This window comes from Podarcis cretensis (assembly GCF_951804945.1).
Source record: "Podarcis cretensis genome assembly, chromosome: 9".
NCBI classification, from domain to species: Eukaryota; Metazoa; Chordata; class Lepidosauria; order Squamata; family Lacertidae; genus Podarcis; species Podarcis cretensis.
The window spans coordinates 13,275,201-13,288,740 of NC_137178.1; the positions used below are offsets into that span (position 1 = coordinate 13,275,201).

At 45.6% G+C, this 13,540-nt stretch overlaps 1 protein-coding gene and 2 long non-coding RNA genes across 4 annotated transcripts in view; 2 read left to right on the top strand and 1 right to left on the bottom strand.

Moving 5' to 3' along the window:
• The window catches only part of LOC307224450, a 122,962-nt gene that overhangs the window by 20,271 nt on the left and 89,151 nt on the right, over positions 1-13,540 (top strand). The gene's annotated exons all lie outside the window — the stretch shown is intronic.
• Positions 1-13,540, bottom strand: part of LOC307224481 — a 149,140-nt gene that overhangs the window by 12,882 nt on the left and 122,718 nt on the right. The window lies entirely within an intron of this gene.
• BMP3 (bone morphogenetic protein 3) overlaps positions 1-13,540 on the top strand; it is a 37,749-nt gene that overhangs the window by 10,473 nt on the left and 13,736 nt on the right. For both annotated transcript variants that reach the window (XM_079990967.1, XM_079990968.1), the window contains exon 2: positions 11,446-12,356. In XM_079990967.1, the coding sequence (XP_079847093.1) occupies positions 11,446-12,356 (911 nt within the window). The remainder of the gene's footprint in view (positions 1-11,445; positions 12,357-13,540) is intronic.

A 13,540-nucleotide genomic window follows, 5' to 3' on the forward strand; every position in this document is an offset into this window, starting at 1 on the left:
AGGGAATCAAATTAGTGCATTTCAAGAAGGTTGCTCTGAGCCATGGGTAGGCAAACTAAGGCCCAGGGACTGGATGTGGCCCAATCGCCTTCTAAATCCGGCCCGTGGATGGTCCGGGAATCAGCATGTTTTTACATGAGTAGAATGTGTGCTTTTATTTAAAATGCATCTCTGGGTTATTTGTGGGTCATAGAAATTTGTTCATTCCCCCCCCCCCAAAAAAAAATAGTCCGGCCCCCCACAAGGTCTGAGGGACAGTGGACTGGCCCCCCGGTGAAAAAGTTTGCTGACCCCTGATGAGCCTTTCTTAGTATGTACAAGGTGTGTTTTGCACTTTGGGAGCCTGCAAAAACACCCCCTCCTTCACTTTCACACACCTGTAGCCTATAAATGAATTCTACCAATCTCGTTCTGTGTTGTGGTGTAGAACAGCCTTCACCAGCTTGGGGCATAGCTTCAACGTTTCCCTTTTTTAAAGGGACATTTCCTTATTCCGAATAGGATTCCATGAAAGAAAAGGGAAAAGTTGACAGCTATGACTTGGGGCCCTCCAGAAGTTGTTGGACTACAACTCCCATCAGCCATAGCCACGTTGTGCTGATGGGAGTTGTAGTCCAAAAACGTCCAGAGGGCACTAGGTTGGCGAAGGCTGATGTAGGAAGACATTTGTTTATAAATTGTACTTTTTATTTTTTCCACATGATGACTTGTTCCTCCCCCTCCTCGAAACCCCCAATTCTTGTGATTATATAGGGCAAATGCAATGTGGATACTTTTCTATGATAGGTTCATCCTCGTTAAAGATTTTGGGCCAGTTGTAGAATATGGGTTTCTCATTAGGGGGAAGGCATCTCTTTGCTGGACAGGTTATCTAACAATTAAAACAAATCAAAAAGTCATCTGGTAGGAATCTTTGCATGACTCCCCCCCTCCTCATTAGTCCCTTAGACTTCAGTGTTGCGAGAATGTCTGAATAAGCGATTTGGAGATCACAGCCTCTAGGTGATGAATTGCGTGTCCGCCTGAATATCAGCAAAAGTCAGTCATGGTGGGGCTTGGAGGCATACCAACTTTGGGAAGATCCCATCATAAATGAAAACATACATTGTATTAATTACGTTGTTTCGATACAATGTTCAGAAACAGCCAAGAAGGGAACTACAGTGGTACCTCAGGTTACATACACTTCAGGTTACATACGCTTCAGGTTACAGACTCCGCTAACCCAGAAATAGTACCTCGGGTTAAGAACTTTGCTTCAGGTTGAGAACAGAAATCGTGCAGTGGCGGTGCAACGGCAGCAGGAGGCCCCATTAGCTAAAGTGGTGCTTCAGGTTAAGAACAGTTTCAGGTTAAGAACGGACCTCCAGAACAAATTAAGTACTTAACCTGAGGTACCACTGTATTATTTATAGTTGTCTTTGGCACTGAACAACACCTCATCCCCACCCCCACCCCGCTTGAACTGACACTGGGCATAAATTCTCCACTGAGAAGGCACAGCTAAAAGGACCTCCTCACATATTCCGTGTACACCTAAAAATGCAAAGTGTGTGAATGCTGCAAGCAGGTGTGTGGCAACAGACGCATCACACAGGTGTTATCAAAGAGCCAGGATTAGCTGCATATCCCTGCCGGGTATGCAGGTGAAAGCTGTTTTCTCCAAGGCTCCTGGTGGAATATAATTACTGCACTTTAAAAACCTGTTGCTGAGGATATTTCACACTGGTTTCAGCCTTTGTCTTAGCCATGTGTATGTAGATATATAATCTTTGTATGCGAACTGGCTTGGAGATGCTGGGTTATATCCAACTAAATTCCGCTCAGACTTGACCCACTGACATAAGTAAGCAGCGCCAGATTTAGGGTGGTGCAGGCAGTTCTGCCCCTGCATGGGGCACCAAGCCAATGGGGAGCAAAAGCGAGATGATCCATGATTGAGAAGAGCCATTTGGTGGCACCAAGTTTCGGCCTTGCTCAGGGCGCCATATTACCAAAGCCTGGTCCCCTGAAGAAAGCCAGGTCCTCTAATTTCCGTGGGTCTTTTCTGTGCATGACTCAGTAATTGAATATAGACCTATCAGTAGAAAAGTACTTTATATGTGAAGTGTTCCTTGGATGCATCACAGTGGGTAGTAATCTTCCCAGTGCTGCCATCACGACCTTTTCTAATTGTTTTCAAGAGAAAGTGGAAGGGCAGGGAGATTGTAAACAAAAAGAGTGGCATGGGAGGAAGGTGGATTCTGGTAAACGAAAAGAAAAGAGGTTGTCCCACGTTGCAGTTTTATCTTAACGGTGGATCTCAGGTCTAAAAATGTTGAAGTCAACTCAGGTTCAGAATGCCCTTTGTCAGTTTTGATCAGTCCAACATCACAATCTGCTTTTAATTCTTGAGAAACCATCGTCCTTACTAGCTGGCCGTCCTTAAATGTGCAGTGATCTAAGACTTCCCCACCAAAACCAATTTATTTCAAGTAGAATTTTGCAGTGTGGATAAAAATAGAAGTTCTAGCTTGAATGCCTCTCCCACCTTGTCGCTGCCTGAACTTTCTACACTTGAGATTCTTTAGCGGAGTGCTAAACTGAAATAAGCTACCAAGCCAAACTGTTCCCGGTGTGCTATCTCTCTCTCCCCAACTGAATCCCACAAGCGAATATCTGCATCAGTGGTAGGACCTTTCCTGGAATATGTGAATTCATTGGAAATAGCACATTTCTGGCCCCCTTCACTTCTTCTATGGTTATTTTTTATATATAAAAACTTTAAACTAGACTTGCAAAATGCCAGTCCTTCAAATAGAGGACTGTCCCTTGTAAAATAGGACACAGGGCCACCTTAGAGGCAGCTCCCTCATGAAAGGGCAGTAAATTGCTAGTTATTTAATTGAATTATACAGCAAATATCATTATTTTGTTTTGTTTTACTGCTAGGAAGAGGTGTTTGTGTGGGTTTCAGCCTCAAGTGCCAAAATAACTTGACCCAGCCCTGAGTACTGTGTATCTTGACTCTGTGGTGGTGATGTTAGTCACCAGGCAGCAAAATGTCTTGGGGTTGCCTTGGCCAGAGTGGGGTAAGCAAGAGGAAGAGAAGATTTTTTAGGAGGAGCAAAGTTCTCAGCAAAGTGTAAAGGTCCACCCTTTTTATATGAAATAGCACATTCTGACAATGTTTGTTGTGGTTACATTAATTACATGTCTTATAATCACTGAGTTATCCAAATGATAAGTCAGTAATTATAAGCTGAGACCCTACCTGCCCGCAGACTGTCTCGCCAGAGTGGTGCATACCCTAGTTATCTCTCGCTTGGACTACTGCAATGCGCTCACCTTTGAAGGTGACCCAGAAACTACAACTACCGTATTTCGCCCTATAGGACTCACTTTCCCCCCTCCAAAAATGAAGGGGAAATGTGTGTGCGTCCTATGGGGCGAATGCAGGCTTTCTCTGAAGCCTGGAGAGCCAGAAGGGTCGGTGCGTACCGACCCCTCTCACTTTCCAGGCTTCGGGCAGATATCCGCAAGCCTGGGGAGCCCGCGGGAGTTCCTGCCGGGCTCCCAAGGCTTGCAGATAGCAGCCTGTTCTGGGGGCTGGGGTCGGTGGAAGCTCGGGCTTCCCCCGCCCCAGCCCCGCGCCTAGGGGGGGGAATAATTTTTTTTCTTTATCCCTCCCTCAAAAAACCTAGGTGCACCCTATGGGTCGGTGCGCCCTATAGGGCGAAAAATACGGTAATCCAGAATGCGGCAGCTAGACTGGTGACTGGGAGTGGCCCCTGAGACCACATAACACCGGTCTTGAAAGACCTACACTGGCTCCCAGTATGCTTCTGAGCACAATTCAAAGTGTTGGTGCTGACTTTTAAAGCCCTGAACGGCCTCGGTCCACTATACCTGAAGGAGTGTCTCCACCCCCATCGTTCTGCCCAGAAACTGAGGTCCAGTGCTGAGGGCCTTCTGGCGGTTCCCTCGCTGTGAGAAGCCAAGTTACAGGGAACCAGGCAGAGGGCCTTCTCGGTAGTGGCACCTGCCCTGTGGAATGCCCTCCCATCAGATATCAAGGAAACAAACAACTATCTGACTTTTAGAAGACATCTGAAGTCAGCCCTGTTTAGGGAAGCTTTTAATGTTTAATAGACTATTGTATTTTAATATTCTGTTGGAAGTAGCCCAGAGTGGCTGGGGTAACCCAGCCAGATGAGTGGGGTATAAATAATACATTATTATTATTATTATTATTATTATTATTATTATTATTATTATTAATTATTAATTATTAATTATTAATTATTGTTATTATTATTTTACTTTATTCGTTAAGTAAATTTATGTTGCACCAAAGAATCCCAAGGTGGAATACATAGTTATCCCCCAACTTCCATTTTATCCTCCCAGCCTGAGAGATAGGGACTGGCCCAATGCTGACTTGATCCATGCTGACTTTATTTCTCCTTTGGGAGCAACGGCAGAATATACAGTGACTACACAAACAAACGTATGAATCCAAATATGATCCATATGCCACTTTACATCATGCTCAATTTACAGGCGCAATACAAGCAAAGTTAAACATTTCCTTTCCGTGAGAAAAAAAAGCACCTGTTTAACTGTATTCCATTGAAATCAATGTGGATTAAAAGTGGTTCACTTTGGTTAAGACTGCACCTTATGGGTCGGATTCCGCTAATTGTCACTGGCAGAAACCTGCACAAGGATTTTCTGCACAGTGGGGCTTTCCCTCTCTCTCTCCTCTTCTGTGTGTCTAATGGCCCCTCCCAAATTGGTATTTTTTGTGGCGGGGGGGGGGGGGCAGGAAAGAGAACCCCTAGAATAGCACATGGGGGAATGGAGGGGGACTGTTCCCAATGTATGGGCTTATTCCCTAACAGGTGTGTGTTAGGTGTGTGCAGACATAAAGAAGGCAGAACAGAGACCAAATAGTTCTATTTAATGAACACAGTTAATTTGACTTCATCAACACTCTAAACCCCCCCCCCCCAAAAAAAAAAAAACCCTAGATCTCTGAAAAGTCATTTCAGGTATTACACCTGTCCTTGAGCCAATTACAACCATATGGTTTCCTACTTCTTTATTTAAGCTGTTCTTTTTTCTTAGTTCAGTTTGAAACACAAGTCAAAAAAAAAAAAAATAACACAGGAAATGCAGCATAGTCAACTTTACTAAGAAGCACAAAACACTATTGGGTTGGGAAGAGAAAAACGAGGATTTCTTTTTCTTTCTTTCTTTCTTTCGCAGGGGGAAGAGGGCAATGAAAACAGAATTTCCTTCACCATTCTTTCAAGCTGCGCTTCTTTCAACAAAGCTTGGGCAGCCTGTAAATGCATAAATAAAAATTGTGTCACCCCATTTCATAAACAAATTTACTGAATATACATAAGGAACTTTTTTTATTTTTATAATGGAGGTTTACCGGGGAAGCGAAAACAAAGCAAACTGAGAGCAGAATTGGAAGGAGTTACTAAGTAAGGCTTGAAAGAAAAAAAGGGGGGTGGACCATTTGCAGGCTTGCGCTTTCTACTTCTCAGTTGCACCTCAAAGCGCACTACTGGCGACTGAGTTATAAAGCCACAAAAAGAGAGTTTAATAATGGAAGTGCTGGTGCATTCTTAAGTATATGGGGCCAGCATGCTGCTTTAATATCTAATTTAAAGTAGGACTAATGATGACTATATAACTAAGCAGCCCTCATTATTGCATCCCTTTTCACCCATGGGATAGATTTGGCAATCCATAAAAATGTCAGTATATCCTCTGTAAAGGTAAACATGCCACATGCTAGTGGACTTGTTCTAGCCCCCAAAAACATGTGGTAGTGATAGCAGCAGAACCGAGCACAAGAGCCCTCTAGCCTCCTAAAGTTTCCAGCAATTGGTATTCAGAAGCATTACTTGCCTCCAACAGTCAGGGGGCAGAGTGTGGCCATCATAGACAGTGGCCATTGATAGCCTTATTCCTGCATGAATTTGTCTAATCCTCTTTTAAAGGTGTTCAAGTTGATGGCCATCTCCGCTTCCTTTGGGGGGGGGGTCAATTCACTGGTGTAGCTTGGGAGGGTGCCAGGGGGCATTGCCCCAAACCCACAATGGGGAGGGGCATGCGAACCAGGTGTATCCCCCCCCCCGATACAGTGGTACCTCTGGATGCGAACGGGATCCGTTCCGGAGCCCCGTTCACATCCTGAAGAGAACGCAACCCACGTCTGTGTGTCTGCGCCTGCACGGGTCGCGATTCGCCGCTTCTGTGCATGCGCGTGACGTCATTTTGAGCATTCCGTTACTTCCAGGTCACCGTGGAGGGCAACCTGCAAATGCTCAACCTGAAGCAACTTCAACCCGAGGTATGACTGTATCCCTGTCACTGGTGAAGACCCTGCTGGTGAAGACCAGCACCCTCTGCACCCCACTCTCACCCAGTATGCTCCCACCCACCTGTCAGTGACGAGGGCTGGGTGAGGCGCAAAGGGTGCTCTTGTCCCTGACAAGCAGCCGGGCTGTAGCCAGCCATTCCACTCCCAGGTCAAGCCTGACCTGGGGGCGAAGAGAGGAGAATTGGTGGCAGCATTGCTGCCCCTTCCTTGGATGAGTGACGCCTTGCAAGGGTGCTGCCAAGGCAACATTCTTGCACCCAGTGGGGTCCCTTCGCACGCCACCCCTGGGCTGCTGGAGCATTTCCTGGGTGAATTCAATACTTTTTAACTATGCACGGTGTGGATAAGTACTTTCTTTTGTCAGCCCTGAGACTTCCCACATCCATAAGTTCTGGTTTCATGACAGAGGGTGAGAGACATTTCTCAACCCATTTTCACCGTGCCCTTTTTTTAGGCAAGGTGACCAGAATTGCACACACTATTCCAAAGGCAGTTGCACCATAGAGGTGTGTAACAGCCCTGCTGTAATGTACCATAATCACATTACTTGAAGCACAATCTTTCCCTGTATGTCTCACCTTCAGTTTTCCTCACCTTCCTCTGTTTCCCTTGTGTTGTTAGCTCCTCAGACACCTTGTGTCTTCTGCAGAACACTAAGTGTGAACAGATGGCACTAAGTAAATCAGGTTAATTTATTGTGGCAACCAGGTGGAGATATACCATGATAGCATCTGTACTGGCCTTCTTCCCTTGGTCCCCCCCCCCTCTCTCTTTCATTTTAGCAGCAAATAAGCTGTGATGCACATTTTAAAATGGCACAGACATTTATTACTTTTGCATCGGTCACCGCCCTTTGCAAACGACATTTCCTCTGAGCCCAGGACAGCTTCTGCAAACAGTAGTGGCTGGCAACTGACACAGCTGTCTTAGGGGAAGGCAGGGCCGGCCTAAGACATTTTGCTGCCTGAGGCAAAGGACAATGCGCATAGAAACAAAATGGATGAGAAGTCTGCCTGAATCTCACTTTCACACTGGGGATAGGGTGGTGCCCTTCATCACACCTGAGGGCAGCAGGCGAGTTTAGGAGGCCCAAGACAAGGCTGTGTGGCAACAGAGAGGTGTAGTTTGAACCCTCAGAGGTCAGCCCTGAGACCTACAGGCATAGTGCAGTACACAAACTGAATAAAGAATAATAGTCACTTCTAGGGACTACAGCTGCTACTACCCACTTCAGTATCTGCAACTGAGGCAGTCGTCTTGCTTTGCCTCATGGTAGGGCCAGATCTCAGGGACGCGGGTGGCGCTGTGGGTTAATCAGTCCGATCAGAAGGTCGGCAGTTCGAATCCCCGCGACGGGGTGAGCTCCCATTGCTCGGTCCCTGTTCCTGCCAACCCAGCAGTTCAAAAGCACGTGAAAGTGCAAGTAGATAAATAGGTACCGCTCCGGCAGGAAGGTAAACAGTGTTTCCGTGCGCTGCTCTGGTTCGCCAGAAGTGGCTTAGTCATGCTGGCCACATGACCTGGAAGCTGTACACCGGCTGCCTCGGCCAATAAAGTGAGATGAGCGCCGCAACCCCAGAGTGGGTCATGACTGGACCTAATAGTCAGGGGTCCCTTTACCTTTAGGGCCAGACCTCAGAGAAAAAAGGAAGGGGAACAGGCCCCTGGTCTGAAATTGGAAGTTTCTTCATCGAATGGCATGTCCTGTTTCTCTGCTTGAGGTGAAGTGACACCAGAATTGGTGCTGGTTTGGGGTGAGATTGTGCCAATTTCCAGGGCAAGATCTAATGTGATTTCTGCAAGATCTTGCTGGGAATCGGTGCAATCTCGTCCCATATCAGCACCACTTCTCTGCCAGTGGCAGAGGCAGCAGGGCAGGCAGAGGGCCTTCTCGGTAGTGGCGCCCGTCCTGTGGAATGCCCTCCCATCAGATGTCAAAGAGATAAACAACTACCTGACATTCAGAAGACATCTTAAGGTTCAGGGACATTTTTAATGTATGACATATTAGTGTGTTTTTGGTCTTTGTGGAAGCCGCCCAGAGTGGCTGGGGAAACAGATGGGGGGGTTTACAAATAATAAATTATTATTATTATTATTATTATTATTATTATTATTATTATTATTACCCACCACAACATACCACATAAAGAACTTTCCAGTGATCTTAACTATGCAGGTATAAGTTCCTGACACAGGTTATTCAGTGCCTGGAACAATAGCTCTTGGGAGAGTGTCAGTCTATACATGGCGATCTGCAGAATTCAGTGGCAAAGGTTTCTTTGGACAGCACTGTGTAGCAAGAAACTAAGCCCCTTCCCTGCATGCAGAAAATTAATGTATCAGGGTGAAGGCCTCAGCTGTATTGCTCTTTTTCTGTGTGCTTGGAAGTTCTCAAATTTTTTTAGCGGGGCATCATTGCATCATGCACTTTCCGTAAGGACTTACACAGTTCAGGAGAAGCCATGCCACTGGGCCCTGCTGCCTGCCTAAATGGAGGCAAAGTGTGAGGGTGTTTCTGCTTCCCTACAGAAGTGCAAGGAGCTTTTAGGGAAGGCTTGTGCTCTCTACAGTGTCGCTAGTGAATGGACAGGGAACCAGTCCATCAATTAATTCCCTGTCCGCTCCTCTTCCCTCACGTGTCCTGTCCCCGCCCCCTTAATTAATGCAAGCTGCTTTGGGAGACAATAATGGTCTGGAAAGCAGAATAGAGTAATAGGTAATTTGCCTGTTGAATGTACCTGTTACAGTGTTTCCTAATGCTTCCTGATCACACATTCTTTCACTGCAACTGCAACTCCAGTGTCATGCATCAATAATGTTTAACTATTGTGGTTTGGAAACAATTGCACTGCCTCAGCCTGCCCCACCCTGAAGTGTTACGTTCTCAGTGCAAAGTTGGGAGCCAGCAGAATCTTCTCCCTCCACGAGCAGAAGCCCCATTACTGCCTATCATGGGGCTAGATATATATTCTGTGTGTATTCCCACAAACCATATGTGAAGCACATGTGGAATTGGCAATCAGGCGTGTGGGGGTGGGGGAAGGGTACAAAGCAGCCCTTCTGCAAAAATCTGTCCACATCCATCCATCACTCCATCATCACCTTGACACGTTTGACTCATAGTTAAGCAAAATCAGCCCTGTGCCAACGCGGAGACTGGTTCAGCCATGTGAAAGTGCCCAAAATGGCAGCAGGAGGAAAAGAACAGGGGTTGGCAGCGATGGAGTAAGGAACACGCTTGCGATAAGTTATTTGCTTTTAACTTACTGCAGCAAATAAAAATCTAAAGAAATCTGATATCCAGGATCATCCTACAGCCGTGTTGATTCTTCCAATATGGTTCTGGCCGCTAAATGTACTTAGAAGTTTTGTTGCAATCCAGCAGCATAAATTTTGTTAATTAAAACAAAATAATAATAATAATGTGCTTGATTTATATCTACTGCATCCTGAAGACCCAAGGCAGGTGTGTAGGGGTGTGTGTGTGTGTGTCTGTGCATGCGCAAAAATTCCAGTTAAAAACAGTCAAGATCTAGTAAAGCAAAAAACATTACATTTTCCTGGCTTTAAAATCATCCCAAAACAATACCTTCCCCCCAGGAACCTGTGGCCCTCCAGATGTTGCTGGACTACAACTCCCATCATTCCTCATCATTGGCCATGTTGGCTGAAGCTGATGGGAGTTGTAGTCCAACAACAGATGGGGCGGTATCACTTTGGCTACCTTTGTCACTGCTGCTGCAACGTAGCACCTCCATCGTTTTCTATTTTTACCAGGGCCATGCTAACCAATCAAGGAGGCTGTGACTGAATAAAAAATACATCTCTGGGCCCTGTTTTTGAAATCAAGGGATGCTTTGAAAAGAAGAAGCAATCCCACCCCATGCCCCAGTCTTAAATGGTAACTTTGGATGTTAAATCCCATTACATGAGACTGACAAGCAAGTGTACCTGGGTTTGCTGCTTTGGCCTGGAACTTGTCAGTTGTGTGATCACTGCTAATGCGGGGTTGAAAGCAGAAGAGAGTTATTTTTAATCCAGTTTGCTTTCCAGTTTGTGCAGGCATTACATTAGAGCTACAAATATGGGAAATGTAAAAAAGCAATTTGAGCATCGCTTGTGAGAGCAGCCTTCGTCTTGTGGTTTGGCTTCTGGGTCAGGCTATCTACTTGGGTCGCTGTCCATGATTTCATGCGTATCTGCTGCATGAAAAAAATTATTTCCCCCACTTCTCTTCCAGAGTTATAGGCATGTGTTTCTTTCTGCCTTTTCTAAATCAAAGCTAATGTAACATCACAGCATCTGTGGTGACAGCATCCGAGAACCAGCTTGCAGGAGTTTCCCTAACAGTTGCTAGCTGAAAATGCAGGAGAACAGTGACATCTATTGATGAAGACCAGCAAGTTTTTAAAACATCGAGAAACCTGCTTTGGGTATCTTCAGTGGAATGGCTTTTAAACTAGAATGTGACCCTCTTGTTTGAGTTTCACTTCATCATTTTTCCACAATGTGCTCTGAACAGAACTGGAGAAAACAATTCCGTCTTCTTGCCTTTTCCATCTGGTTTAAATTCTACATGGAGTTGAACAATTGCCACGGCACCAATGATGCAAATGGCTCTTGGGTAGAGAGGACTATTTTGCTACTAACCTACACCTGAAGTATGCTAAAATCCTAAAAGGGCTAGATCACTGACCAAACTATCTAGGGACGAGAGTCTTCACTCTGTACTATTTTGATTGTCTGTATGGGAGGGAGGAGGAAAAGGCAAGCTCAGGCTTGTTAGTTATTAAATTCCCACCTCTATATTTAACATTTTCCTTTTTGTTCCAAGAAAGTAGCAAAGCAAAATCTGGTGTGTTCTTCCCATCTCATCCCCATCTTATCTTATCAGCTATCTTATCTTTATAAGACACCTGAAGGCAGCCCTGTTGAAGGAAATGAATGAATATCTGTTGCAATTAAAAATGAAATTTTGTGTTAAACTGACTTGTATGATAGTCACAGGCAGATTACCTGACCCTTTCTATCCTCACACAAATGTTTTTTTCTTCTCCTAGGGATCCCTGGCAACAAAGAAGTTCGGGTTTTTAACCTAACCTCCCTCACCAAGTCTGAAAACATCTTGTCTGCTCTGTTGCATTACTATGTTGGGGATCTCCAGAACAATAGTAATAACTGCCCTCATATCAAGGGCTGCTCTCGCCATGGGCACAGGAAGCCCGACATGCAGATCAGCCTCTCGCTGTTGAGTTTTCCTCCATCGGGAAACCAAACCCGGACCCTGGGTCATTACTCCATCAACGTCTCCACTGCTTTCCGGGACGTCCTTTCTTGGCAGTGGAAGAACATTACCCAAGTCTTGAGCAAGGCAAAGCAAAACAACAACCTGCTCATTGGAGTCAAAATGGCCTCCGTCGGCCGGCACACCTGGAAGAACATGCACCCCAGCTACGAGCCGTACATTCTCGTTTACGCGAATGACTCTGCAATTTCGGAGCCTGAGAGCGTCGTCTCCAGCTTGCAAGGGCACTGGAGCCCGCTTCCGGCCAGCTTCCCCAAATTAGACAGCCATTTGAAACGCGGGCTGGGGGAACGGCGGCAAAAGCGCTCTGCCAGCGTCTTGCTGCCTCTGCAGAACAACGAGCTCCCGGGCGCCGAGTACCAGTACAGCGAAGACGAAGGTTGGGAGGAGAGGAAGCACTACAAAACGCTGCAGCCCCGGCTGGCGGAGAGGGCAAAGAACAAGAAGAAGCAGAGAAAGAACAACCACCAGAAAAGCCAGACGCTGCAGTTCGATGAGCAGACCCTGAAAAAGGCAAGAAGGAAGCAGTGGAATGAGCCGAGATACTGCACACGGCGCTACCTCAAAGTGGATTTTGCAGATATTGGCTGGAGCGAATGGATTATTTCCCCTAAATCTTTTGATGCTTATTATTGCTCAGGTGAATGCCAGTTCCCGATTCCAAAGGTACAGTATTTTTTTCTCTCTTTATATATATATATTTGTTTAGGCATTTAGTCATGTCCGACTCTTCATGACCCCATAGACCAGAGCACGCCAGGCACTCCTGTCTTCCACTGCCTCCTGCAGTTTGGTCAAACTCATGCTGGTAGCTTCGAGAACACTCTCCAACCATCTCGTCCTCTGTCATCCCCTTCTCCTTGTGCCCTCAACTTTTCCCAACACCAGGATCTTTTCCAGGGAGTCTTCTCTTCTCATGAGGTGGCCAAAGTATTGGAGCCTCAGCTTCACAATCTGTCCTTCCAGTGAGCACTCAGGGCTGACCCTCTCTCTCTATATATATTTATTTTAAATCTTGCTTTATCTCTACACAGTGCACAAAAACGCAGCCCCATCCTTTTAACAAACTGCACGTGGCTTTCTTAAAAGTGTCAATAAAATCCAGCTTGATTGTTATTAAACCATAGTATGCAGTAAGAGGGTTCTCTCTCTCTCTCTCTCTCTCTCTCTCTCTCTCTCTCTCTCTCTCTCTCTCTCTCTTCCTAATGGCTAAGTAAGAATCCAGAACTGATTTACACAAAGATATAAAAATAAAGTTACAGGGGAGAATTACAGCAGGCTTTTTTTTACAGAATTCAAATATGCTATAAATTGCTTATTGGGTAATAATAATGTGCGAACTCGTGACCGCCTGGTTAATCATCCCTAATATCCCCTGCATGCCCATTTCTAAAAAAATAATAAAATACAACCGTGTTTAGTGCTTTATAAAAGTTGCAGCCCATTTCTAAAAATCGGTGTGCTGGAAAATAAGTGCTTTGGTTGGGGAGAAGGATGCCCTAAGCCACGAGGTTCCACTAGGATGGAGAGAAAAACCACGCCATTGGCATGGGATGTTTCAGCTACTATCTGGATTCCATGGGTGGATGCCATGGTGCAGGTACCTGTGGGAAACTCACAGTGAGGACCTGAGCACAGATACATGCTTCCCTCCTGTTGTTTCCAGGAACTGGTATTCAGAACCATTACAGTCTCGGAATGTAACTAGTAGCTATTGATAGCCACCTCTTCCTCCATGAATTGGCTGTTCATCTTTTAAAGCCACCCACGTTGTTGGCCATCACTGCTCCTGTGGAACAGAGTTCCACAGTTTAACTATTGTTGTTGTTGTTGTTGTTGTTAACATTTAT